The sequence below is a fragment of the Malaclemys terrapin genome, chromosome 10 (assembly GCF_027887155.1).
Source record: "Malaclemys terrapin pileata isolate rMalTer1 chromosome 10, rMalTer1.hap1, whole genome shotgun sequence".
Lineage (NCBI taxonomy): Eukaryota > Metazoa > Chordata > Testudines > Emydidae > Malaclemys > Malaclemys terrapin.
The window spans coordinates 56,634,586-56,661,758 of NC_071514.1; the positions used below are offsets into that span (position 1 = coordinate 56,634,586).

The following is a 27,173-nucleotide window of genomic DNA, read 5'->3' on the forward strand; positions in this document are numbered from 1 at the left end:
CCTTTGGTCTGACCCAGTATGGCCGTTCTTATGTTCTTAGGTACTGCTTAATTCTTGAAAACAATCTACTAGAATATGTTATGATATAAAATGGAGATTTCTACTTTGGGTATCAGATAAGGGTTTTGATCCAGTATTTGCTCCTATTTAGTGTATTTTAGAGTACTTGTTTTTCCTAACAAATAAGGGATTATCCATCTCATCGTTCAGAATGCATTTAGATGCAATAGCAGCTTTTCATAATCCTGTGGATGGTAAAATCAGTTTTTTCTTGTTATATTGCTGAAAGATTTTTAAGGGTCAGTTGAATCTTTACCCACCAGTTTCTCCATGGGACTTAAACCAAGTGTTAACATTTGAACTTTTATCAGCTTAATATTTATTTCATCTTTCCATTAAAACAGCCTTTATTATAGCAGTTACATCGGCTAGAAGAATTAGTGAATTTTATGCCTTGATGGCAGATCCTCCATTTACAATTTTTTATAAAGATAAACACCCACATTTTTTTACCTAAAGTAATTTCTGATTTTCTTGTTAATCAATGTATTAACCTGCCAATACTCTTTCCAAAACTCATAAGAGTGAATTAAAGTTACATTGTTTGGATGCTAAAAAAGTTCTGGCTTACTATTTAGACAAAACTAAAGTGTTCAGACCTCCCAACTGTTTATTTCTTACGCAGATAACTTAAAGGGAAAAGTGGTGCTTAAGAACATAAGAACGGCCATACTGGGTCAGATCAAAGGTCCATCTAGCCCACTATCATGTCTTCCGACAGTGGCCAATGCCAGGTGCTCCAAATAGATAAAGCCAAGCACCTCACTGCTAAGGGATAACAGGCCCAGCCAGAAACTGCTGCGCAGGTCCCAGCAAGATTTGAACTCATGACGCCTGGTTTACAAGATCAGTGCTCTGGGTCAGACAGTTCAATGAAGTGAGTTATAAGAATGTTTCACGTTCTTCTCCTCCTACTATTAAAACACATTCTACTAAGGTAGTTTCTACTTCAGCAGCATAGACCTATTTCATTAATTGAAATGTGTAAAGCAGCCACATGGAGCTCAGTACATACTTTTACTAAACATTATGCATTAGACATAGCTGCTAGTCTGATGCACAATTAGTCTGATGCACAGTTCTTCAACCTCTATCTCATTGGGATACGTTTACACCATACATTTACTATGTACTGCTGACCAAACTATCCCAAAATATTGCCAACTTTGTAATATATAAAAACTGGACATTCCAGCAGGAGTGCTGGAACCTCCCTTGCCCAATCCCTTCCCCTTGAGGCCCTGCCCTGCCCCTTCCCCCAGGCCTCATTCCCGCCTTGCCTCTTCCTCCGAGGCCCCGCCCCTGCCCCAAGGCCCCACCCCTCATTCACTCCTCTTTCCTCCTCCCCCACCGTCACTCGCTGCTCTTCCTCATCCCCTCCTCCCTGTCTGGGTCAAGAGGGATTTGCCTGCAGAGCCAGGGCTGGGAACTGCAGACGCCCAACGCAGGTAGGAGGTGGCCCTGGCTAAGTAGGGGCTGGCACAGGTAATGACTCGATGCCTCCCTGCCTCCCCTGCCTGCAGTAACTGGACTGTGGGTGTCCAATCAGTAGAGCTGACCGGACACTGTAAGGTCCCCTTTTCGACTGGACAACACCATTCATAGCTGCTGGTCGGTGCATATCCCAGGAGTGTGAATATGCAGAGTCCATCTTGAAGAATCTCGGTTATATGTAGGTAACCTTCATTTCTTGTGAGAAGCTGCTCAGGGAGGAAGTGGATTCCCTTCTGAGGAAGTGGGTTATAGAAGAAGTTTTGAGTCAGCCCTGGGGAGAATGCTTTTACCTCAGCATAAGGAATGAGAATGCTTCTTCATAGCAAATAAAAAGGAAAGCTTTGGATCAATTGTGGATCTTAGAAAGCTTAATAAGTGTATCAGGACTTTCAAAATCCAAGTGCTAATCTGAGCTCCATCTTCCCTTCCCTTTCTGTGCAAAACTAAGGTGGGACTATCAATTTAAAGAATGGCTACTACAGTAATCAAACCATCCCATTGCAAGTTCCCACACCAAGGATGTTTATAAAGCAACCAGCTGTGGTAGTTACTTACTTAGGGCCTTGGCTACACACACAAGTTGTACCACTTTAATTATACTGCTATAAAGTGGTACAAGCTCCCTACTGTGTATGTAGTTATACCACTATAAAATTGCTTACACTGGTAGAGCTTATTCCCATTTGGAAAGAGGGATAAACTATACCAGTATAAACACTTTTATACTGGTATAATTGCATCCACACTGAGGGTTGTACAGGTATAACTATTTTGGTAAAAAAATAAAAATCACACCTCTAATCGAAATGGCTATACTGGTACAAAATCTGCATGTAGATCGGGCCTAATATTTAAAATGGTCAGTAATGTCTTTTCTTATCTGGATGGCTGGCTAATTTGGGTCTTGTCCACTCAGGCTGTGAGTTATAAGTATTCCTTGGAGTCAGCTTGCAATCTATTGTAATCACTGAGGCTGCAGATAAACTGGGAGAAGAGACAACCCTCCTAACTGAAGAAAGGTACTTCAGCATCCACCGGTCTTGTATGATGTTTAAGGACAACCCTCTGCAGACAACTCCAATAAGGAGGGAGAGGTCTCTGACTCTGACCTTAGAGCAAGCCCAGCAGGAGAAAGAGGGCAATTCTTTTTTCATCTGTGGCCACTGTTCTCTTGCATTCTAATAATCCATGGAATCAGCCAAGAAGCCAAAGGACAGATACTTGCAAGACTACCTTCAGAATCTGCTCATTTCCCATCACCCTTTATTTAAGAAGTAAACTAGGATGCAAAGAAATGTCCTGGCAGGTGCAAATGCATAAGTAAACAGGTAACCAAATTCTAGACAATTCAGGAGTCAAAATATGCCAACAGTGGCGCTGGAACACTTTTTATAGTCAGAACAATTAATGAAACTGTAAAGCAGTGGTCCCAAACGTTTTACCTCGCGCCCCCCCCCCCTTACTCCTGTCCGTGCCCCCCTAGAGTGGGTGCCAGGAGTGGGGCTGTGGTTCCGGGAGGGGAGTACACAGACAGAGGTAAGGGGGTTGAGGCTGGGGCCACAGCTGGAGGCAGGCTGCAGCACCCCCACTTCCCGCGCCTATGGATGCCACTGCAGCTTCAGTACTTCATACATCGTCAACAACAGAAAAGGGGTGAGGAACACAGTTTTCAATTTTTCTCATTTCTTTGACCACATTTATTTGTCTGGACACAACTACATTTTCTGTGAGGTGGTAAAGGTGGCTGGCACATGTTTGCAGGAGAGAATCCAATTCAGGCTAATCCCTGAGCTATATAATACAGCTCTATATTTGGTAGACCTAAACCTTTATTTGTTTTATATGCCTAAATTCCATTCATTTAATTCTGGGATGTATTTTATCCTATATAAATCCTTTAATCAGATTTTGTATTATTTTAAGAAATTGAGACCCACTTGTAATGAAGCAGACAGAATATATAGTTTAACCAAGGGGCTGTGACCATACAAAATAAATGACGTCCCTACACTGAGAACAAAAGATTGGACGAGTTCACAATATGATCATGTAAAGCTTATATCATTGGATTATATTGTATTTTACCATAGCCTTAAATCTTTGTTTTGGTGATGCATAAATTAAATAGGGAAAAAAATGTTAATGCAGCATTGTTGACAAATTAAGTACCAAAAAGGCAGGAAATGTGATAATTGTGGTTCCTTCAGTAATATTAAGTTGACCACATTCCATATCCTGGGTGTTTTATGTTATAACATTTAATAATATAAAAAGTAATCTATCATTGCTGTTGGGGGTAAAAGTTGGGAAACCGAGTCACAAGTCCACCCAATTTAGGCTTAATCAATTGTCACCTTTAATTCTCTCTGAAATTGTATAGATACCATCACTTACAGTATGTTGTCACAGGGTTGACTCACCGTAGGAGCTGCCTCCTCCTGGTGGCTCTGGGGATTAGCTCTTGCCAGCCGCTGCTCTCCTCTGGTGGTGTCTCTGCTAGTTGTCTGTTTCACCCTGCTGTCCCTTTCACTCCTGGAGCTGCAGCTTCCTGTTCATGGCTTGGCCCTCTGGCCAGGTTACTAAGGTCCTCTCCTTCCGAGGTAGTCAAAGTCCTTCCGGACCAGCTGTCCGGCTGGCATCTCCTGCGCTCTGTGCCACTTCCCAGTGGCTGGTAGGGGAACCCAGGTCCACCTTCTACACTGGTTCCAGCCCAAGGACCCTATGACAAGCAGCCAAGGTCTGTACAGTCCTTCCCCTTGCTGCTGGTTCCCTGGGCTTCTTCCTACTTATCTGGCTTCCTCCTCTTTCTTGGTTCACCAGCCCAGGTTCCCTCCTCCTAGGCAGTGAGTGTAGACTACTTCCTTACAGCCTCTTGCTGCTCACAGCTCCTGGGCTTTATACAGGCCCTTCCTGTTCCTGCCCAGCTGAGCCCCCTTCCAATTTGTGGACTGCTCCCTGTCTCCTTCTTCAGGTGCAGCCTGGGCAGTTAATTGGCCTGCTGAGCCACTTTAACCCTTCCAGCCTTTGTGTGGGGTATGCACCCCATCACATGTGTGGACATACATTTATACCTGAAAAATAATAACAGTCAAGACAGAATTGGTAAATGGGCCCAAGTTACTACATTCTGGACACTAAGAAGACTTTCACCTTTCATGATATTTATCACCTTCTCTGATCCCTTGGTCTGGTCCTTCAGTCCCATTCTTCAGTTTCTGGTCTGGTGTTTTTCCAGTTTTGACCCATGTTCACTTGGGTCTTTTATCCATTTATACATTACTGATTACTTAATCTTTCTTCAATTAACATTTAACACATCAGACCTTTGGATTTTAGGTATCCTGTACATTATGTATGCACAAGCTTTAGTCACCTAATGTCCTCATTTTTCATGCTGATTTGAAAATTCTAGGTCATGTTGCCCTGGATCACCCTGTTTCTAAGTCCAGAAAAAGGGAGTTTTTGCTTATCGTTATATGTTTGTACCCCTTACTTACACCTTCCAATACCACACATTACTTGTCTTGCCAACAGTATCATTTTAAACAAATCAGCAAATTATATCAGAGAAAAATTAACAAAAAATACACGTATGCCATATACTCCAAGACCTGAAGAAGAGCTCTGTGTGGCTCAAAAGTTTGTCTCTCCTCACTAATAAAAGATATTACCTCACCCACCTTGTCTCTCTACTATTCTGGGACTGGCACGGCTACAACTACACTGCATATTATATTTCAGTCCTTCTACCAACAGATGCTTAGGTACCTGCCTATACAGCCACTGATAGGACTTGGCCTGTGTGGCCTCAGCATGGATGAATACCCCTACCAAAGGTATGTCATAGTGCCCCTGGAATTTCCAGAGGAGGTTGCTGGACACCGCTACATTAATATGCCCCGACCTTGAAGAAATCTCTGATGTCTCTGTGGTGATGGGACCAAATGCAGTCTCTTCAAGGTACTCGCCGATTACTGCAGACAACGATCATGGAATCAATACCTACGCACCCTGATGATTCATGCACTTTGTGCTACAGCCTATAGAAAAATTGAGGACAGTAAAAAGATGACTGAGCTACCAACGAGAGCACTGAGGTACATGGGCACAACCCCCTTAGTGGTGCCTTCAGTTACTGAGAGAGAAGTACTTGTCATGCGTACCTGCCTAAAAGGCAGTAAAGGGGCATTAGCAATGGTAGAGCAGCCAGCTGAAGGAGGGCTCCCTGAAAGAGTGCTGGTCCCTAGTGGAGGCATAATCCTATCTGCTGAAGCCCAGGAAAACGTGATTCTACTGATTGCTAATGAAACCAGCCATGATGTTGTTGTGAAACAAGGGCAGAAGGTAGCAGACCTCTTTGGGCCCGAAATTATCATGAAACCCCTGTGTGAAGCCAGGGCTCCATCAATAGACCATGCAAAGTTTGACTTTGGGGATTCACTATTGTCTGAGGAGTGGAAGGATCACTTGAGGAAGAAACTTTATGAAAGATCCAAGGTATTCTCACTATACGAGTATGTTGTGCAAACGGAATGGAACATAACATCAGACTACAAAACTCCCAACCCTTCAGGGAGCGATCTAGGAAGATTGGTCTCTCAGAGATGGAGAACGTGCAGCATTATCTTCAGGAGCTGATTGCACATGGCATCATTGCAGAATCCTGCAGCCCATATGCCTCCCACATTGCAGTGGTCTGTAAGAAGAATGGGAAAATCCGGATGTGTATCGACTATGGTACTCTAAATAGGCACACTGTAGTTGACCAGTACAACATACCTCGAGTACAAAATGCCTTGGATTGTTTGCTGGGGAGCCAGTGGTTCTTGGCGTTGGATTTTCAAAGTGGATACCACCAGATCCCTCTGGGAGAAGAGCATAAGGAGAAGACAGCCTTCATCTGTCCTTTAGGTTTTTATCAGTTTGAACACATGCCCCAAGGAATTTCTGGAGTGCCTGCCACATTTCTATGTCTTATGGAGGAAGCTGTGGGAGACATGAACTTACTGCAAGCCTTAGTTTATTTGGATGACCTGACTGTATTTGGAAGAACCTTGGAGGAACATGAAGAAAGACTTCTTAAAGTGCTAGACCAGTTGGAAGTCTATGGACTGAAGCTTTCAATTGATAAATGCCAGTTCTGCAGAACATCATTCAAGGATGTGGGTCATGTTGTGCCCTAAGAGGGTGTGAGTACCAATCCAGATAAAATAGAAGCACTCACTATGTGACCCCGCACAAGTAATTACAGAGAGCTCAAGACCTTTCTCAGATTTAGCAGCTACTGTCACAGGTTTGTGAAGAATTATGCTACCATCATAAAGCCTCTGAATGATCTCACCAGGGGATGCCAGTCGAGTAAGAGCAAATCTCAGACCAAGGGGAAGGGGGAAGTCCCTGAAGTCTCCTGAGCAGAGAACTATTGGCCCTTCAAACCTCTTTGGACCCTGATGGGACGAGATACATGAAAAGGCTTTTCGAGAAATCATTCAATGGCTAACACATGTCCCAGTCCTCATCTTTGCTGACCCAAGTGAGCCTTTTATCCTACGTATGAATACCAACTGGGAGAGCAGTCCTGTACCAGAAAGCTAAAGGCAAATGTAAACCCCTGGCCTTTGCCAGCCTAGGGCTGTCTGATAGCAAGACTCATTACCCCATTTTGGATGTTTTGGCCTTGAAATGGGCTGACACTGAGAAGTTTCAAGATTTCTTGTATGGGGCTCAGTTTCAAGTGTGGACAGACAACAATCCACTGACTCACATATTAACAAGTGCCAAGCTGGATGCCACAGGGCAGAGATGGATAGCCACCTTGCCTAGCTATGAGTTCAGCATTCGGGACCGATCAGGAAGAAACAATGTAAATGCAGATGCATTGTCCCAGCATCCACAGGCACTGGAAATTGCTGTGATCCCTACAGATGGAGTGAGAGCTATTTGCAGTATGAGTTGTCAAGAATCAAAGGCCCAGGAGAATCTTTATGGTTGTGTAGCAGAAACTCTGGGTCTGTCCCCTGGAAGTGTGCCATCTGCCTCAGTGAACTATATTGTATTGGACCAGTCTCCATTGCCCATGCTCAATGCTGCAAAAAACACAGTTGCAAGATACCGATATTCATGACACACTCTTGCTAAAAGAGAGGGGCAAAACCCAGCTGCAGTGATCCCTTCTACCCCTGAGTGTATGTTACTAATGAGAGAATGGAGCAAACTAAAACTGATTCGGGGAGTGCTGCACCAAATCACAGCAGATAATTTACATAATCAACAAATACAGCTAGTAATATGAAAAGTGTCTTCCCTGCATGACGACTTTGGACATTTGGGAATGGACAGAACCCTGGAACTTATTCATAGTAGATTCTATTGGCCCTGAATGGCTGAGGATGTTTGCAGGAAATGTGAGACATGCACTCAGTGTGTTCAAAGGAAAACTCTGCACACTAGAGCTGCATATCTGGAGAATATCTCTAGCAGCAAACCTTTGGAGCCTGGTGTGTATTGATGTATTGTCTTTATGTGTGGACAGAAAAAATATTGGAACATTTTAGTAGTGACTGACTGCTTTACATGGTATGTGCAGGTATGTCCTACATGCAACCAAAAGGCAACGACTGTTACTCAAGAGTTGTGGGAGAAATAATTTTCAGTGTATGAATTCCCAGCACAGAAACACTCTGACCAGGGATGGAGTTATCTTCTGAAGAAGTTGCTGAGGATGGTGGGAATTAAAAAGTCTGAAACAAATTGCATTATCAACCCACAAGGTGACCCTAACCCAGAGTGGTTTAATTGAACTCAGTCGAATATGCTAGGGATTTTACATCCAGAACAGAAGGCAACCTGGAGCCAGCATGTTGCGTTTTTGGTGCATGCCTACAATGCCACATATAATGATGCTACAGGAGTCACTCTAGATCTCCTGACGTTTGAGTGAGAACCAAGATTATCCATAGACTTGTACTTCAGAGGATGGAGATAGCTATGAGATGCATCAGCAATATGACTCCTGATTAAGAGAAAAGTTGTGGGATGCTTATTGCTTAGCTATGGCTGCAGCCTTCAAGAACTCAGACAGTAACAAGCACCAGTATGATAGGGTGAGTTCAGAAGAGCTCCGGCCAGGGGCCAGAGTCTGTTGTGAAATTGAGATGTTGCTGGCAAACACAAGATAGCTGAGAGATGGAAGGCATTACCTTCCACCTGGTGGTGGAAACACTCAGGGATCTGCGGTCTACAGGATTAAACCTGAAATGGAGCCCGGGCATATAAAGACAGTACATAAAACCTCTTACTACCTGTGGGGGAATTAGTAGGCGCTCTTGGGACTGGGTGGCAAAAAGGTGCTGGACCAAAGCCACTACCCAACAATGCAGTGGTCCCCCTGGGGCTAACTCACCCTTACTTAGTGCATCTGAGAGGGACTCTGAAGAGGCAGACACTACCATGGTGTATCCTATGGTGAAGATCAGATTCTGGCCACAATCAGCAGAACCTAGTGAGAGCGCCACTTCTTTGATCCTAAACCCCATGGTGGAAGCATTTGGGCCTGTTGTTGACATACCCAAGCCACCAATGAAACCAGGCTGGGATGATGACTCTGCCCCATCATCATTCCCAGACCTCCTTTAAGAAAGACAGGCTTGTGATGACACATCTAGGTTGTTGGACAGTGGGGACATACAGATGGAAAGTGTCCCTGGTGCCATGGACCCTCCAGTATTAAAACAAGAGTTGCAGGGGCCTATGTCAGTAGCTGAGGGACCCTCAAGGGAACCCTCACCATCCCTAGCCCAAGAAGAAGTCCCCCGTATGCCTCCAATGCCCACTCTCCATAGGCATGACAGGGTTTTAAGGCCAGTAAACAGTTTAACTTACGATGCACCTGGGGTGGTCAGTGAAGAACAATACACTTAGCTCACAGGCTTTTGGCAGCCATAGTAGGCTTCCTCAGACCCTTTGAGGAGAGCTAGTGGACTTGGTATAATATGGAGTGTGATTTTCTGGAACAACAAATGCTTGGCTGAGGGAAGGATATAAGCAGGGTCTGAACGAGGTCTCCCCTGACATCTAGTGACGCACTGGGGGAACTGGGGCAGGAGACCATGCTTGCACAGACTTGCCTACTCTGCCTAGGTGCACAGCATGATGGAGTACACTGGAGCTACTTTGCCAAAATGATCACTTTTGACTGGTGTTGGGTTACAAATCCCGTCAGTATGGAGTGCAGTGGTAATGAAATGTTGTTATCCTTATTGTATGAGTAAAGGGCAGCAGAACTACTTAGCCTGCCCTGATTGAGGGGGTCACCCTGAACTGAAACTCACTCACTTAAGCAGGGGGTAGGAATGTCAAATCCCAGTGGAGAGAGGAGGTAGGTGCTTCTACCTGGTGGTGTGGACCCTACCTAAAGAGTCCTAGACACCATTTGACCTTCCCTTCTCCAGTGTTTAAAGACAACTAATTCGACTCTGCTGAGAGACATAATTTCTGTTCAGTGATTACCAGGGCTGAATCACAGATAAGCAGGTCTATTTCTTAGACCTGGTGGAGGTACAGTGGTGAAATGAAAGAGAATGCAGAGGCTGTACTGGCAATGGAGCTTCCCTGTTACCCAGAGAAATCACTAAGAGCTGAAATCACTGAAGACCTGGGTTAAGCAGTGGAACCTCAGAACATGGCATCACAGAAGTGGCAGTGAGCATCCAACAGCAGCAGCACACAACCAGCGGTAGCAGGGAAAAGCAGCAGAGGCAGAAGTAGTGGCAAAGGAGCACAGTGACCACAGAGACATTGCTCGATGCTCCCCCTATCCTCAGCGTGTGGGAGGTGAACCCTGTGAACACACCTCTGAACTCTGGGTCTTTGATAACCAAGGACAGCCACCTGTGAGTGGGTTGCAGTGGCGGGAGAGAGGAGTGATGTGTTCGAGACATTTGTTGGTCTGACTTTCCCACCACAAGGTGGGAAGCTGGGACAAAGGACACTGCCCAAAGCACTGTTGGGTTAGGGTTGCCTATGGACACATGCTGTTGAATGTGGTTGTGGTGTTTTCCCAAACTAATGCTCGGTTTCCTTACCCTTTAAATAAAAGTTCTTTTGTTATACACAGACTTAGCGAGTGGGGAAGTATTGCCTCTTAGAGGTGCGATGGGGTGGTGGTAAGTTTTCCCAGACTACTGGGTGGGGGCTTGAGCCAGTTCTGTTCTGTATTGTTAAAAGAAACCCCTGGATGTTGAACCTGGACCTTATTGCTGCCAGCTACCCCTGGCAGAAGGGTTACACTGATGATCAAAGGAGAAAGAACAATAACTGTCTCTCTCTGAGTAGATTGTCAGTATAACTGCACACTCTCCAACCTTCATCCCCACTTCTTCACGGTCTCAGTTATGGATTCCAATTAAGTGGACAGGAGGTGGGATGGAGTCATTGTTGTGGCTCTCTACGTAACCTTGCAACCAATATTCAGGGCCATAAGGAAGCATGTGCCCAGCAGTCTTGCCAACGTTTGTGATTTTGTCAAGAGTTTCATGACATTTGGTGTTTTTTCTTAAAACCCCAGCTCTTAGACTCCTGGGGTTATGTGAGTACAGTAACTCCTCACTTAAAGTCGTCCCAGTTAACGTTGTTTCGTTGTTACATTGCTGATCAATTAGAGAACATGCTCATTTAAAGTTGCGCAATGCTCCCTTATAACGTTGTTTGGCAGCCGCCTGCTTTGTCCTTTGCTTGCAAGAAGAGCAGCCCAGTGGAGCTAGCTGGTGGGGACTTGGAACCAGGGTGGACCAGCAGCCCCCCATCAGCTCCCCGCTTCCCTAAGGTCCCTGTGTGGCAACCGCCCAGCAGGCTATCAATTGCTTGCTGTGCAGGGGGTGGGAAGAGGGAGGTTAATGTCAGGGTGTCTCCTCCTCCCCCCCCCGCTCCTGCCCCCCTGTTTACCACATCTCTATAGAGCAGGGAGGGGGGACACGACAGGGCTTAGGATGGAGGGAGCTTGCTAGCAGCAGCTGCGGTCTCAACTTGCTGATGTACTTAGAGTGGAGTCAGCGTACTTAAAGGGGCAATGCGCATCTCTCTCTCTCTCCCACACACGGTGGGTGTGTCTGTCTCTGTCTGCCATTCTGTCTCCCCTCCCTCCATTTGTGCTGCTTTGTAGAGTGAGGCTACATTAACAACAATGTGTTAATTCTTGAGGGCTCAGCCGATTGCTAGCTCATCATTTAGCAGTAAGGCATTCCCTGGGAAATATCCCACCTTCTGACTTCATCAACCAAGCTTCACAATCATCATTGCTGTGTACAGCATTAAATTGTTTGTTTAAAACTTATTGTGTGTGTGTGTGTATATATATATATATATATATATATATAGTCTTTTGTCCGGTGAAAAAAATTTCCCTGGAACCTAACTCCCCTCCCCCATTTACATTAAAGCTTATGGGAAAATTAGATTCACTTAGCTTGCTTGTGGGGGGGGGGATAGCTCAGTGGTTTGAGCATTAGCCTGCTAAACCCAGGGTTGTGAGTTCAATCCTTGAGGGGGGCCACTTAGGGATCTGGGGCAAAATCAGTATTTGGTCCTGCTAGTGAAGGCAGGGGGCTGGACTCAATGAGCTTTCAAGGTCCCTTCCAGTTCAAGGAGATAGGATATCTCCATTAATTAAATTAACATCATTTTGCTTAAAGTCACATTTTTCAGGAACATAACTACAACGTTAAGCAAGGAGTTACTGTCTGTCAACTTTCATTTTCTGTAAAATGTAAAACTTCATGGTTGTAGAGAAAAATCTTACAGGTATGACCCTTAAAGGCTCAAAAACCAAAGGCAAATAAATAGAACCTGATATTTTATTATTTTTAAAAAATCTGATTTTGGGGACCTAACTCATGATTTTTGAACCTTTGGAGTTGGAAAAACTGACATAGCTGCAGTGACCAGTGCTTTCTGGAAGAGTCTGATCTCTAAATCTAGCCCTGCTAGTGTTCTCCCAAACATAGTGACTAGTAACTAACTTTGTCATCCATTATTCTGTGGGGCTTTTTGAGGTAACCTTAACTTTGAATTTCAAGTTCCTTTTAAAAAAACAAAACAAAACAAATGTTATTTTTTCCTCTGTAAATATTAATAATTTCAATCTTAACTCCAGCTTAATGGGGTTTTTGGCTGGGAGCTTAATTTATTATTAATTGTATAGTGCTATATTTGTCTGGTGCTTTACAGGTATGTCAGAAAGCTGGTCTCTGACCAGAGCGACTTACAGTGTGCATAGAAATGAGACACAAAGGAAAGGGGAGGGAAACAATAAGAGACCTTTTCCTTTAATATTATTTCATATTACAGTAGTTCCTAGAGACCCAGCCATCATTAGAATCCCATTGTACTAGTCACTGCAGAAATACATAGTGAGAGACAGCACCTGTCCTGCAGAGCTTACAATCTCAGTAGACAAGACAGACAAAGGGTGGGAGGGGAAACAGAGGGGAAGTGAGTTCCCCAGGTCACACAAGAAATCGGTGGCAGTCCTGGAAATAGAACTCAGGTCTTCTGACTCCTGGTCCAATTCCTGCTCCACTAGAACACACAACCCCCATTATCCCTTGCCTGAGAATTGTATTCCCTTGCATCAGATTGTGTGTGCTCTATCACTGTACTGGCTATAGGCCTAAATTTGCATTCACATGCAGAAAAAAGTCCTCCTCCTCCTCCCCCTCCCCTCCCCCCCGAGTCTGTAACCGACTCAGAGGATACACTCACCCTTGTCTCAGACTTTCTCCATGTTCCAACCTCTGAGTTAGCATCTTGTCAGCACTTTGAGGTGGCCCCCCATTGCGCACTTATCTTTATGACCAAAGGCTTCAGCCATCCTTATATTCAGAAGTCAGTTCCTTCATTACAATTAGAATGCCCAGCAGTGATTAAACCCAAGTTTTCCTTTTTAGCATTTTCAGTTTTTTAATAAAAAAATTATTAGATAGAAAGGCGAATACAGTAAATAAAAGTTAAATTGCTGTATAAGCAAGTGCCTGATTAATATTGCTGCCTGTGCTAGAAATGCGTTTACAAAGTATTACACTGTTATCTCAAAATACTACATAGTGTAAAGTCATTGGTTCCCACACCCTGACCCTCAATGATAGATCCCTAGCATAAAGGTTATGTTCCACTCCCCTGGCTGTGAGAGTGAGTCTGTGGCTTGTTGTTTGTGTCAAACTCCTCCATCCCCCTCAGAAGAATATTTTTAACCACATCAGGCCAATATAGTGTGACAGGGTAACTCTTTCTACAGACACCCCTAACAAATCTAATGGGTTTGAGCCCTAACTTCTTAAGAATGTCTTTCTTGTCCTGCTTAGATCTCCATTAGTTCTCATTACCTTTCACTGAAACATGTATAAATGATTATAACCAATGTGAGGCCCAGTCAGTGGATTATCTGGGCAGGATCATTAGCTCAACCGCCACTGGTGAGCGGTTTGCTCAAAAAACACAAGTACAATTTATTCATACAGCAAGTGCATGAAAGTTTAGCTCTCTGACACAAAAATATAACTCCAATGTCCAGATTCAGCAGCTTGTCAAAGAGTCAATGGAAGTTCTGATTGGTCAAGCAATATGGCAGAGGTGTGGCGAGGTGTGGCTCTCAAGCCACATGTAGCTCTTTTACCGTTAAAGTGAGGCTCGCAGAGCCTCCCCCCATCCTCCACCTACCACACTTAGGGGAGACGCTCAGGACCTCTGCCTTGCAGCGGGGAGGGAGGGTGTCTTGAGGCTTCTGCCCAGTGGGGAGGAGGATCTCAGGACTTTAGGCCTGTGGGACTCACCTGTGGTGGCTTGGGGCTTCAGCAGGATGGGGGCTGAAGTGCCAAGCCCCAGCAAGAGCCTCCCGTGGGGCTGAAGACCCAAGCCCTGGCAGGTGCAACCCAGGTCTCGAACTTCTGAAGCTTGTTGTATACAGCTCGGAGGGTCAGTACCTTCGGCCACCCCTGCAATATGGGATAACACCCTATAAGATCTTCTACTAGAACAAATTATTGTGTCTATCAGTCTGCATTTACCACGGTGCTTTTATTTAAATCCCTTCATTCTTTATGTACATATTTTTCCTGAAAAGAAAAATAAATTTGTTTTGAAATAATTAAAATCTGTACAAACCGCAACCAAAAAGGTTGCTGGAAAAAAGCATGGGATCCAACATCCGTTCTTTGATCCACATTGTTCAGTATATGATGCACATGCAGACCACTCCTGGCAATAAAAAGTGAATATAAAAGCAAAATAATAAAAGGTAATGCTCAACATCTCTGTGTGAAATTCTAGAGCACTGTGGGTAGGAGGGTGTGGGTTAACAATTAGCATTTCATTCTCTCTTTATGAATACTTCAAAGAGCAGCTTCCTTTTATGCATCTGTTCTAGGGCTGTCAAGCGATTAAAAAAATAAATTGCAAATAATCATGTGATTAAAAAAACCAATCGCGATTAATTGCGTGATTAATGGCACTGTTAAAGAATAATAGAATACCATTTATTTAAAATTTTTGGATGTTTTCTACATTTTCAAATATATTGATTTCAATTACCACACGGAATACAAAGTGTACAGTGCTCACTTTATATTATTATTTTTTATTACAAATATTTGCACAGTAAAAAACAAAATAGTATTTTTCAATTCATCTAATACAAATAATGTACTGCAATCTCTTTATCATGAAAGTTGAACTTAGACATGTAAAATTATGTACAAAATAACTGCACTCAAAAACAAAACAATGTAACATTTTACAGCCTGCATGTCCACTCAGTCCTACTTCTTCTTCAGCCAATCGCTCAGACAAACAAGTTTGTTTACATTTGCAGGAGATAATACTGCCCACTCCTGTTTACAATATTACCTGAAAGTGACAGCAGATGTTTGCATGGCACAGTTGTAGCTGGCATCATAAGATATTTACATGCCAGATGCTCTAAAGATTCATATGTCCCTTCATGCTTCAGCCACCCTTCCAGAGGTCATGCGTCCATGTCGATGATGGGTTCTGCTCGATAACGATCCAAAGCAGTATGGAGCGATGCATATTCATTTTCGTCATCTGAGTCAGATGCCACAAGCAAAAAGTTTATTTTCTTTTTTGGTGGTTCGGGTTCTGTAGTTTCCGCATTGGAGTGTTGCTCTTTTAAGACTTCTGAAAGCATGCTCCACACCTCGTCCCTCTCAGATTTTGGAATGCACTTCAGATTCTTAAATCTTGGGTTGAGTGCTGTAGCTATCTTTACAAATCTCACATTGGTACCCTCTTTGCGTTTTGTCAAATCTGCTGTGAAAGTGTTCTTAAAACGAACATGTGCTGGGTCATCATCCAGACTGGTATAACATGAAATATATGGCAGAATGCAGGTAAAACAGAGCAGGAGACATACAATTCTCCCCCAAGGAGTGCAGTCACAAATTTAACACTTTTTTTTAAACAAGCATCAGCATGTCCTCTGGAATGGTGGCCGAAGCATGAAGGGGCATACGAATGTTTAGATTATCTGGCACGTTAATTCCTTGCAGTGCTGGCTACAAAAGTGCCATGTAAATGCCTGTTCTCACTTTCAGGTGACATTGTAAATAAAAAGCGGGCAGCATTATGTCCTGTCAATGTAAACAAACTTGTTTGTCTTAGCAGTTGGCTGAACAAGAAGTAGGACTGAGTTTACTTGTAGGCTCTAAAGTTTTACACTGTTTTGTTTTTTTGAGTACAGTTATGTAACAAAAAAAAATCTACATTTGTAAGTTTCATTTTTAGGATAAAGATATTGCATTATGATACTTGTATGAGGTGAACTGAAAAAACACTTTGTTTATCATTTTTACAGAGCAAATATTTGTAATAAAAAATAATATAAAGTGAGCACTGTACACTTTGTGTTGTGTTGTAATTGAAATCAATGTATTTGAAAATGTAGAAAAGCGCCCAAAATATTTAATTGCAATTGGTATTCTATTGTTTAACAGTGTGATCAATCTCAATTAATTTTTTAATCGCAATTAATATTTGAGTTAATCGCGTGAGTTAACTGCGATTAATTGACAGCCCTAATCTGTACCTTTATATAAAGCTGCACCTTTGTGCAGTGGCACATCTGTGTCACTACAGTCTCTTGTGTACTACAATCCAAAGCCCATTGAAAGCCTCCCATGATTTCAGAGGCCTTTGGATCAAGCCTGTACATAAAATTTGCACGATGATCCTGTAATTGACTTGTATTTCCATAATCGTGCTCAGCTGATGATACTCAGGCAGCCTTAAAACTTGAATTCCTTCCCTTTTTTTTTTTTTTTTTTTTGCTGGTTTGTGTCTCAACATTAACCGTTATTGACATAATTATTTTGTTTAACACTAAGCTGGGAAAGGGAGTCAGAGATTTTAACCTTGTGTGAGAAGCAATGTAATAGCCAGGGCCGGCTCCAGGGTTTTGGCTGCCCCCAAGCAGCCAAAAAAAAAAAAAAAGCCGCGATCGCGATCTGCGGCAGCAATTCGGTGTAAGGTCCTTCACTCCGAGTGGGAGTGAGGGACCATCCGCCAAATTGCCGCCGAATAGCTGGACCTGCCGCCCCGCTCCGGAGTGGCTGCCACATGCACCAGCTTGCCAAGCCCTGGGGTAATAGCAGCATTAGAACAGAATGCTACAGCAAGAGCACCCAACATAACCAACACAATAGTCTACGTTTGATAGTCTACATTGTGGGAATTAGTTTCTCGTCATGTCTACATATATAAAGACTTGGATTTTATTTTCAGATGAAGCCCTTTGTGTCAATGGCCTAAAAAACTTCAGAGCTGGGTGGCATAGTGAACAAGAACACACTCTGCAGGAGTCATGGAACTCCCTTCTAAAGTTCAATTATTCTCACCGTGGGCGAATCTCCAACATGGATTTTCAAGGGGATATCTTTGATGAGTTTCTCCATCAGCAGAAAATCAGCCGGCATGGAGAACATCAGCTTGTGAGGAAAGAAGGAATACAAGTGCTACCAAAAAGACAAGAAGAAAATTACATGGAGACAGATGATGGAAATGATTTTAAAATCCCTGTTTTGCCATATGGACAGCACTTAATAATAGACATTAAATCCACATGGGGAGACAGACACTATGTCGGTCTTAATGGAATTGAAGTTTTTAGTTCCAAAGGAGAGCCTGTTCAGATTTCAAAGATAAAAGCTGAGCCACCTGATATAAATATTTTACCAGTCTATGGCAAAGATCCAAGAGTAATAACCAATCTAACTGATGGGGTAAATCGGACACAGGATGACATGCACCTTTGGTTAGCACCCTTTACTCCTGGGAAGCCTCACCATATCTATATTGACTTTGTGAATCCCTGTCAAGTAGCTATGATTAGGATTTGGAATTATAATAAATCCCGAATACACTCCTTCCGAGGTGTGAAGGATATTACAATGCTATTAGATGAGCAATGCATCTTTAAAGGAGAAATTGCAAAGGCTTCAGGAACATTGTCTGGAGGTATAGTATGATCCCTCATTTTCTTTGTGAAAACGACACCTGGCTACACTGCTGTTTTTAGCATGCTAGCTAGAGTTAGCATGGGTACATCTGCATGAGCTGGGAATCAAACTTCCCAACTCAAAAGTTGATGTATCCTCTGTAAAGAGATTTTTTTATATATTTATAGCTCCTAGATCCCCAGCCAGGACAGGGAACAGACAAAAAAACAGAACATTGTCTCTGCCCCAGACAGCTTACAGTCTTGGGCTTTATTTGTATTGTCCTTGTTTTTATGTGTATGAGATCTTTTTTACAGATTTATATTATAGATGTGTTTAAAAATCCTCTGGATTCTCTAGACTCACCTACACTACAATAAAAAAGTGTGTTTTAACCTGTTAACTACAATAGAATCTCAAAAATACAAACACCAGAGTTACAGACTTACCGGTGAACCGGACACCATGTGGAACTGGAATTAATTAATCAGGAAGCAGCGGAGACAAAAAAAACCACAAATACTATACTTGGGGCTTTAGCCCTGGAGCTCAGGGCTTCAGCCATGGGGGTTTGGAGCTGCAGCCGCAAGCGGGGGGGATGAGAGCTCCAGACGGGGGAGAGCTCGGGGCTTCAGCCCCATGACCATGGGTGCACCAGGGCTCAGGACTTTAGCTACAAGGAGAGGATCAGTTTCAGCCCCAGCACTCTCCCAATAGCTAAAGCCCCGAGCCCCAGTGGCCCCCCCCCGGCTGAAACCGGGTGCAGAGTAGTGGGGAGCCCCGATGCCTGTGACAGGGTTGAAACTGGAAGCTTCTGCCCCAAGCCCCAGCACTCCCCCCTACGTCTAAAGCCCTGAGCCCCGTTGCTCCCATGGGGCAGAAGCCCTGAGGCCCCTGCCCGGAGCCCTGGGACCCCAAAGGTCAGAAGCCCTGACCACCACCACCCTGCGGCTGCAGCCCCAACCCCCCGTGGCTGAAGTCCATAATGTCTTGTTCAGAGTTACAGAACATTTCATAGTTACGAACAACCTCCATTCCCGAGGTGTCTGTAACTCTGAGGTTCTACTGTAACATGACTGTAAACTGTAGCATAGATAAGGAATAAATTGTCCCTTGTCTATGTTACAATTTACAATCATATTAGTTAAACATATTACTCAATGCATGTTAAAACATAGTTCCATATTGTAGTGTAGTGAAGCCCGTGGTTTGCAGTGCTTTCACATTGTGTTTTTAATTCCTAATGTCTTGTTGTGCTTTTCAGCTCCAGAGCACTTTGGGGATACAATATTGTTCACAACTGATGATGATATTCTAGAAGCCATATTCTGCTATGATGAGACTTATGATGGAGAAATTGAAAATGTGTGCTCGCTAAGATATGAGGAAGAGCTAAAGAGACCAAGGACTGCTGATGGGGAGGGAGATGAGAGACCTTTTACACAAGCAGGCTTAAGAACAGATGATAAGCAGGTAGGACACATATTAATGAGGATTTCTAAGGAAACTATCTTCTATTTCCATTGAATAGTTCCAGTGGCAATAATTGATATCAGGGACTGAAGCTGGGACGGATATGGCTGTCAGTATGTTCTGAGGATTTTATCACCAATCATATTACGGGGAGAAATTTGTTTTCAAAATGAATATTGTATTCCAATTTGTGTCTTTTCTTATTTATTCATGAGCATTTAATGAAGGCTATAGTGACATTATACACAAACTTCCTCTTTAATTATGTGGATAGAGATAAGACCGTGTTTCTTTTGGTTTCGACCCAGCTGCATATGTATACTGCTTTGAAGTTTTCTGTGTTTTTAATCCACAACTTGTACTTTTCTGAGTGTCAGGGCTGCAGGTCTCAACTGCCAGTCCACAGGGCTCTTAGGCACCAGTATGTTCCAACCCGCCACCCAGTGGCCTGTTTTAAAGTGATCAGAACTCAAAGTTCACCTCTGACAGAGGACTCAAGTCCTGGGCTCTGATGGGTGGAACTCCAGGAATCCTGTTTGGTTCACTGCTTCTATTTGAACCAAGCAGAGGAACAGGAATTCATTTGTGCAACTGGGTTTCCCCTGCTTAGGATGGCATCCCCTGCATTACCTGCTCCTACTGCCTAATCTGATCTCTACCTGACCCTGCTGACATCTGACTCTCTTTTGCCCTCTGGCCTATCTCAGACTCTGATCACCTGGTATCCGGACCTGGCTTCCAACTCTTGTTCTGACCAATAGGTCTGGACCATTCACATCCCACTTGTGACACTGGGCTTAAGTCAGCTATAAAAGTAAACCCTGAACTAAAACTTATTCAAAAGTTCTTTGTGAAAATTTTCTCTACAGATCCAAATTGTAGCAGCTAGGCAACTTACCTTAGGAGCCAGGGAACTATAAAGAGCAATATCATCTGTCAGGGAGCACTTGCTCATCTGTCATGGTATAAAAGACTCTCTTGTGACTTGTAAGTCGTGGAACATTGGGGAAATTCCAAAGGACCGGAAGAAAATTAATGTTGTGCCAATATTAAAAAGGGTAAACAGGTGACCCAAGTAATTGTGGGCCTGTCAGCTTGACACTTAGAAAAAACAATGGAATGGCTGATATAGGACTAGATTAATAAAGAATTAAGGGAGGATAATATAGTTAATGCCAATCCTCATGTGTTAATAGAAAATAGATCTTGTCGAACTAATTTCATATCTTTTTTATGAGATTACAAGTTTGGTTGATAAAGGTAATAGTGTGGATGTAATATACTTATGTACAGCATTGGCTTTGGTACCACACAACATTTTGACTGAAAAACTATAAAGATATAAAATCAACACAGCACACATTCAATAGGCTAAAAACTGGCTAACAGCTAGGTCTCAGAATGCAGTTGTAAATGGGGAATCATCATCTAGCACATACGTTTCTAGTGGGTCCTCTGGGGATTGGTTCTTGGCCCTATTATATTTAATATTTTTAATCAATGATCTAGAAGAAAACATAAAATCATCACTGATAAAGTTTGTAGATGACACAAAGTTTGGATGGGTGGTAAGTAATGAAGAAAACAGTTCACTGATATAAAGTGATCTGGCTCGATTGGTAAACTGGGCATAAGCAAACAATGTGCATGTTAATACAGCCAAATATGTAAGATCATACATCTAGGAACAAAGAATGCAGACCATACTTATATGATGCGGGAAGCAGTGACTCTGAAAAAGACTTGAGGTCATAGTGGATAAATAGCTGAACATGAGCTCTTGGTGCGATACTGGGGCCAAAACAGCTAATGTGATCCTTCAATGTATAAACAAGGAAATATCATGTAGGAGAAGAGAAATTGTATTGCCTCTGTATTTGACACTGGTGTGACTGCTAGTGGAATATTGTGTCCAATTCTGGTGTCCACAGTCCAAGAAGGATGTTAACAACTTGGAGAGAGTTCAGAGAAGAGCCACATGAATGATTAAAGAATCATAGAAATGTAAGACTGGAAGAGACCTCAAGAAGTCATCAAGTCCAGCCCCCTGTACTGAGCTAGGACAAAGTAAACCTAGACCATCCCTGACAGATGTTTGTTCAACCGGTGCTTAAAAACCTCTGATGATGGGGATTCCACAACCTCCCTTGGAAGCCTATTCCAGCATTTAACTACCCTTATAGTTAGAAAGTTTTTCCTAGATCTAACCTAAATCTCCCTTCTGCCGATTAAGCCCATGACTTCTTGCCCTAGTTTCAGTGGATGTGGAGAACAGTTGATCACTGTCCTCTTTATAACAGCCCTTAACGTATCTGAGAACTGTTCTAAGGTCCCCCCTTCAGCCTTCTTTTCTCAAGACTAAACATGCCCAGTTTTCTAACCTTTCCTCATAGGTCTGGTTTTCTAAACCTTCTATAATTTTTGTGGCTATTCTCTGGACTTTCTGCAATTTAGCTTTCCTAAAGTGTGGTGCCCAGAGTTGGACACAGTACTCCAGCTGAGTGAACAGTGCCAAGGAGAGTGGGACAATTACCTCCTGTGTCTTACATAAAACACTCTTGTTAATACATCCCAGATTAGCCTTTCACTGCTGCATAACATTGTTCACCAATATTCAATTTGTGATCCACTATAATCCCCTGATCCTTTTCAGCAGTGCTACCACCTAGCCAGTGATTCCCCATTTTGTAGTTGTGCCTTTGATTTTTCCTTCCTAAGTGTAGTAATTTGCACTTGTCTTTATTGAATATCATCTTGTTCATTTCAGACCAATTCTCTCATTTCTCAAGATCATTTTTAATTTTAATCCTGTCCTCCAAAGTCCTTGCAACCCCCTGCCAGTCCAGTGTCATCCCCAAATTTTATAAGCACTACTCTCCACTCCAGTATAATAGATTCATAGATTCCAGGGCCAGAAGGGACCATTGTGATCATCTGTTCTGACCTCCTGCATACTATAGGCCAGATAACTGCCCCACAATAATGCCTAGAGCAGATCTTTTAGAAAAACATTCAGCCCTGCTTTAAAAGTGGTCAGTGATGGAGAATCCACCATGACCCTTGATAAGTTGTTCCAACGGTTAATTACTCTCACCATTAAAATTTTAAGCCTTATTTCTGGTCTGAATTTGTCTAGCTTCAACTTCCAGCCCCTGGAGTGTATTATACCTTTGTCTGCAAGACTGAAGAGCCCATTATTAAATATTTGTTCCCCAGGTAGGTATTTATAGACTGTAGTCAAGTCAACCCTTAACCTTCTCTTTGTTAAACTAAATAGATTGACCTCTTTGAGTCTATCACTATAAGGGAGGTTTTCTAATCCTTTAATAATTCTCGTGGCTCTTCTCTGAATCATCTCCAATTTATCAACATCCTTCTGGACTTGTGGGCACCAGAACTGGACACAGTATTCTAGCAGTGATCACACCAATGTCAAATACAGAAGTAAAATAATCTTTCTACTCCTGCCCTGTTTATGCATTAAAGTATTGCATTAGTCCTTTTGGCCACAGCATCCCACTGGGAGTTCATGTTCAGCTGATTAGCCACTAAATCTTTTACACAGTCACTGCTTCCCAGAATAGAGTCCCCCGTCCTGTAAGTATGGCCTATATTATTTGTTCCTAGATGTATACATCTATATTTAGCCATATTAAAATGCATATTATTTGCATGCATCCAGCTTACAGAGCGATCTGGATTGCTTGGTATCAGTGACCTGTCTTTATTATTTACCACTCTCCCAAATGTTGGGTCATCTGCAAACTTTATCAGCGATGATTTTATGTTTTCTTCCAGGTCATTGAGAAAACTATAACCTATTACATATAATGTTTCCATGTGCATTTGCCATTATATTATTTATCAGCAAATTATGAGTTTTGAAATCATACCTCACAAGATACATTGTACATAGTGTGACAAAGTTCCTCCTCTATCTTGGTGGGTCCTGCGCTTATTGGCGGATTTTCTTGCCTCAGAGATTCACCATGTGGGTTGGAGAACAGCCCAGAGACCTTCCCCTCTGGAAGAACCCACAGACCAGGTCAATTGGGAGGTTTGGGGGGAACCCAGGCCCGCCCTCTACTCCGGTTCCAGCCCAGGGCCCTGTGGACTGCAGCTGTCTATAGTGCCTCCTGTAACAGCTGCATGACAGCTACAACTCCCTGGGCTACTTCCCCATGGCCTCCTCCAAACACCTTCTTTATTCTCACCACAGGACCTTCCTCCTGGTGTCTGATAACGCTTGTGCTCCTCAGTCATCCAGCAGCTCACTCACAGTTCCTTGCACCTCTTGCTCCCAGCTCCTCACACTCACACCACAAACTGAAGTGAGCACCTTTTAAAACCCAGGCCCCCTGATTGGCCTGCCTTAATTGATTCTAGCAGCTTCTTCTTAATTGGCTCCAGGTGTCCTAATTAGCCTGCCTGCCTTAACTGGTTCTAGCAGGTTCCTGATTACTCTAGTACAGTCCCTGCTCTGGTCACTCAGGGAACAGAAAACTACTCATCCAGTGATCAGTATATTTGCCCTCTACCAGTAGGGTTACCATACGTCCGGATTTTCCCGGACATGTCTGGCTTTTGGGGGCTCAAATCCCCGTCCGGGGGGAAATCCCCAAAAGCCGGGCATGTCCGGGAAAATCGGGAGGGAGGGCTCGGCCGGGGCCTCTTTGTCTGGGGTCGGCGGTGCGGGGCCGGGCTGGTGCGGGGCCGGGGTCGCGGGGCCGGTGCCGGGCCGGGCGCGTGGTGCCGGGCCGGGGGCCAGGCCGGGCCAGGGTCGCAGTGCCGGGCTGGATGCGGTGCCGGGCGGGGAGCCGGGGGCATGGTGCCGGTCCGGGGGCCGGGCCGGGAGCCGGGGGGCCGGGCCCGCGGGGCCGGGAGCCGGTCCGGGGCCGGGAGCCGGGCCGGGGTCCGGGCCGGGAGCCGGGGGCGCGGTGCCGGTCTGGGCCCGCGGGGCCGGGAGCCGGGCCGGGCCCGCGGGGCCGGAAGCCAGGCCGGGGTCGGGGAGCCGGGCCCGCGGTGCCAGGAGCCGGGCCGGGAGCCGGGGTCGCGGGGCCGGGAGGTGCGCCGGGCTGCCGGGGGCCGGCAGTGCCGGGCGGGCTGGGGGTGGTCGGCCGGGGGCCGGGGCCGGCACCCCAGGGCCCGAGATGACCCAGGCTGGAGCCGCCGGGGGGCCAGCCTGGGCCACGCCTCCTCCCCCTACACCCCCCTTACCTGCTTCACGCTTCCCGCAAATCAAATGTTCGTGGGAAGCAGGGGAGGGGGCGGAGACTTTGGGGAGGGGGCGGAGTTGGGGAGGGGGCGTGGGCGTGGGCGGGGCCGGGGCCCCCTAGAGTGTCCTCCATTTGGAGGCACAAAATATGGTAACCCTATCTACCAGACTCCTGTATCCCACTGGTCTGGGTCTGTCACAATACATTATTACAATAGTCTGTAGGGTGTGAACACAGGGTTATATTCTGTCACAATATGGAAACAGTAAATCCACACAGCTAATGTGGAATAGAGTTTGTGTATTTGGATTAATGGACCCACATTCTGGCAATTCATCAGAATGAGACCAAATTGCAGTACACCAGAATGAGAATCTTTTGTTCATTTATAATACATAGCTACAATAGTGTCATGTGAAATAAGTGCACCATAAGTGATAAGATTTCTTTGTAAATTATAGTTTATCCCTTTCCTCTAGGTGTCTTTTTTTTTCTTTCTTCTGTTCTTATGGATTGTCCTTCCCCCTTCCCCGGCCTGTTGTCATGTCTCATTATTTTATCTGTCAAATTAAGATTGTGAGCACTCTAGGTCCAGGGCTTGTCTTCTTTCTTGTGCACATAGTTCTTTTCACATCAATAACACTGTATCAACAATACACTATATACAACATATGAATATCCACTGCACTTCTTGGTTTACTTTTTAGGTTCAAGAACAAGTGATGGTGTCAGACCATCTTTCTGAGCTTACACCCAAGGTACCTGGGGTATACACTGGACAATGTAAGTACTGTGTTTTGCCATTTTTTCTTGTAATATACAAACTAACGTATTACATACCACATTCTTTCACCCATAACATCTGCGAACATTATCATGTGAGATTTTTCTCCAGCACAGTTGTGTACAGACTCCTGATGAATGTTGGAATGAAGTAAAGAAGAGTAATTAAGTGTGCATAGGCTGAAGCTTTGTTCATTATGGAATTTAGCACACTATAACATTTGGAATTTAACCCAATTTTCTGTAATACTCAGAAAAATGGCATAAGTTAATTGACCAGTCCCTGAATGAAGGCTGATTTGAATTAGCTCTGCCCTTGTCAGTTTCTGTGTAAACTAGCAGGATATCTCTGGACAGGTCTACACTAGGAGTGCTTTAGTGGTATAGGAATACCAGTCTAGTGTACCAGCAAAGCGCTCCCCTCACCCCCCCAAGAATGAAATAAGTTATGCTGCTAAAGTGCTGTTTGCCAGCTAACTGCATCTGCACTGGGCTTTCAGCTGTGTTATTCAGGGCTCACACCTCATCATACCCTTGACTGACACAGCTATGCTGGCAGAACTCTGTAATATAGACCCAGCCTCAGTAGAAATAGAACAGCAGTAATCAGTAGGAGCAAATCTTTAATGGCAAAGTGTTATAATAAGCAACACAAACAACAAAATACCTCCACAGCTAGGGTTGAATCAGTAGTACCTGGATAAAGATACCTACCTTCACACAGGCATTCTCCCTTTTCTACCACCCCAGCAACCCTTCTGTAACTCTCCCCATGAGCACTTGTATAAAGAGAGAGGAAAATGAAACTGGAGTTAACATCTCCAGGGACTGCCCTTGCCCCATCACAGTCTGCTTCAGGAGACAAGACTCTTGAGCTTGCCAGTTGAAACTACTATCGATTAGCATCCATGTAAGCTCTGCAGAGATTGCCACACTTAGGGTAATTACTAATGTGCACAACATGAGCTCAGCATTGTGCATTTATTAATAGCAGGTTATATGTAGCTGGACTGTACAGTTTGGCTGCCTTGCTGTTCGTTATACAGAGTATCATGAGTATTAATGCTTCTTCAGACTTGGTGAAAGGCAGCTACTTGTGGGATTTATTGTTATTTATGAAATGAGAAATATTTTTACAGTTACTATGGTGGACTTATCCCGCCTGATGCATTGTAATTTTACCTGCTGTAGCTAGATATTATTGATACTTGTTTAGTAAACCTATGAGACTGTGGAATGTGAAAAGCCACCTGTCTGTATGTATACAATACTGCTGCACGCTACTTTGGCAGTCCTGCAGCAGCTATCTCACACTGCTTTGTGGGCAATTGTTACCGACCTTTCTGTGTACCCCTGTGCCCTCCCCTCCTCTGGTGTCAAGTTGCCAGGATGCCCCCCTCTCTCATTTTAAAACTGACACAGGGCCAGATTTTGCCAATTTGCTGTTGGATTTGAGTATCTCAACATTGCTGAAATATTACTCCAGAAACTCCACAACATGCCTCACACAGCTGGTTGGAGCTGTGCCGAGACACTGGATCTCATCGCCATCTAAGGAGAAGCCTCAGTGCAGGAAGCTCTTGTGGCCAGTCACTGCAATAAAGACCCTTTTGTGAACATTGCTAACAGATGACCACGACGGGCC

At 44.1% G+C, this 27,173-nt stretch overlaps 1 protein-coding gene across 4 annotated transcripts in view; it reads left to right on the forward strand.

Moving 5' to 3' along the window:
• KATNIP (katanin interacting protein) overlaps positions 1-27,173 on the forward strand; it is a 183,483-nt gene that overhangs the window by 108,254 nt on the left and 48,056 nt on the right. For 3 of the 4 annotated variants that reach the window (XR_008446476.1, XM_054042252.1, XM_054042253.1), the window contains 3 exons: positions 17,344-18,075; positions 19,321-19,529; positions 25,453-25,528. Coding sequence is in view for 3 of the 4 variants with exons in the window: in XM_054042252.1 (XP_053898227.1) it covers positions 17,344-18,075; positions 19,321-19,529; positions 25,453-25,528 (1,017 nt within the window). In the remaining variant the exon portion in view is untranslated. The remainder of the gene's footprint in view (positions 1-17,343; positions 18,076-19,320; positions 19,530-25,452; positions 25,529-27,173) is intronic. The other variant, XM_054042254.1, reaches the window with a different exon arrangement.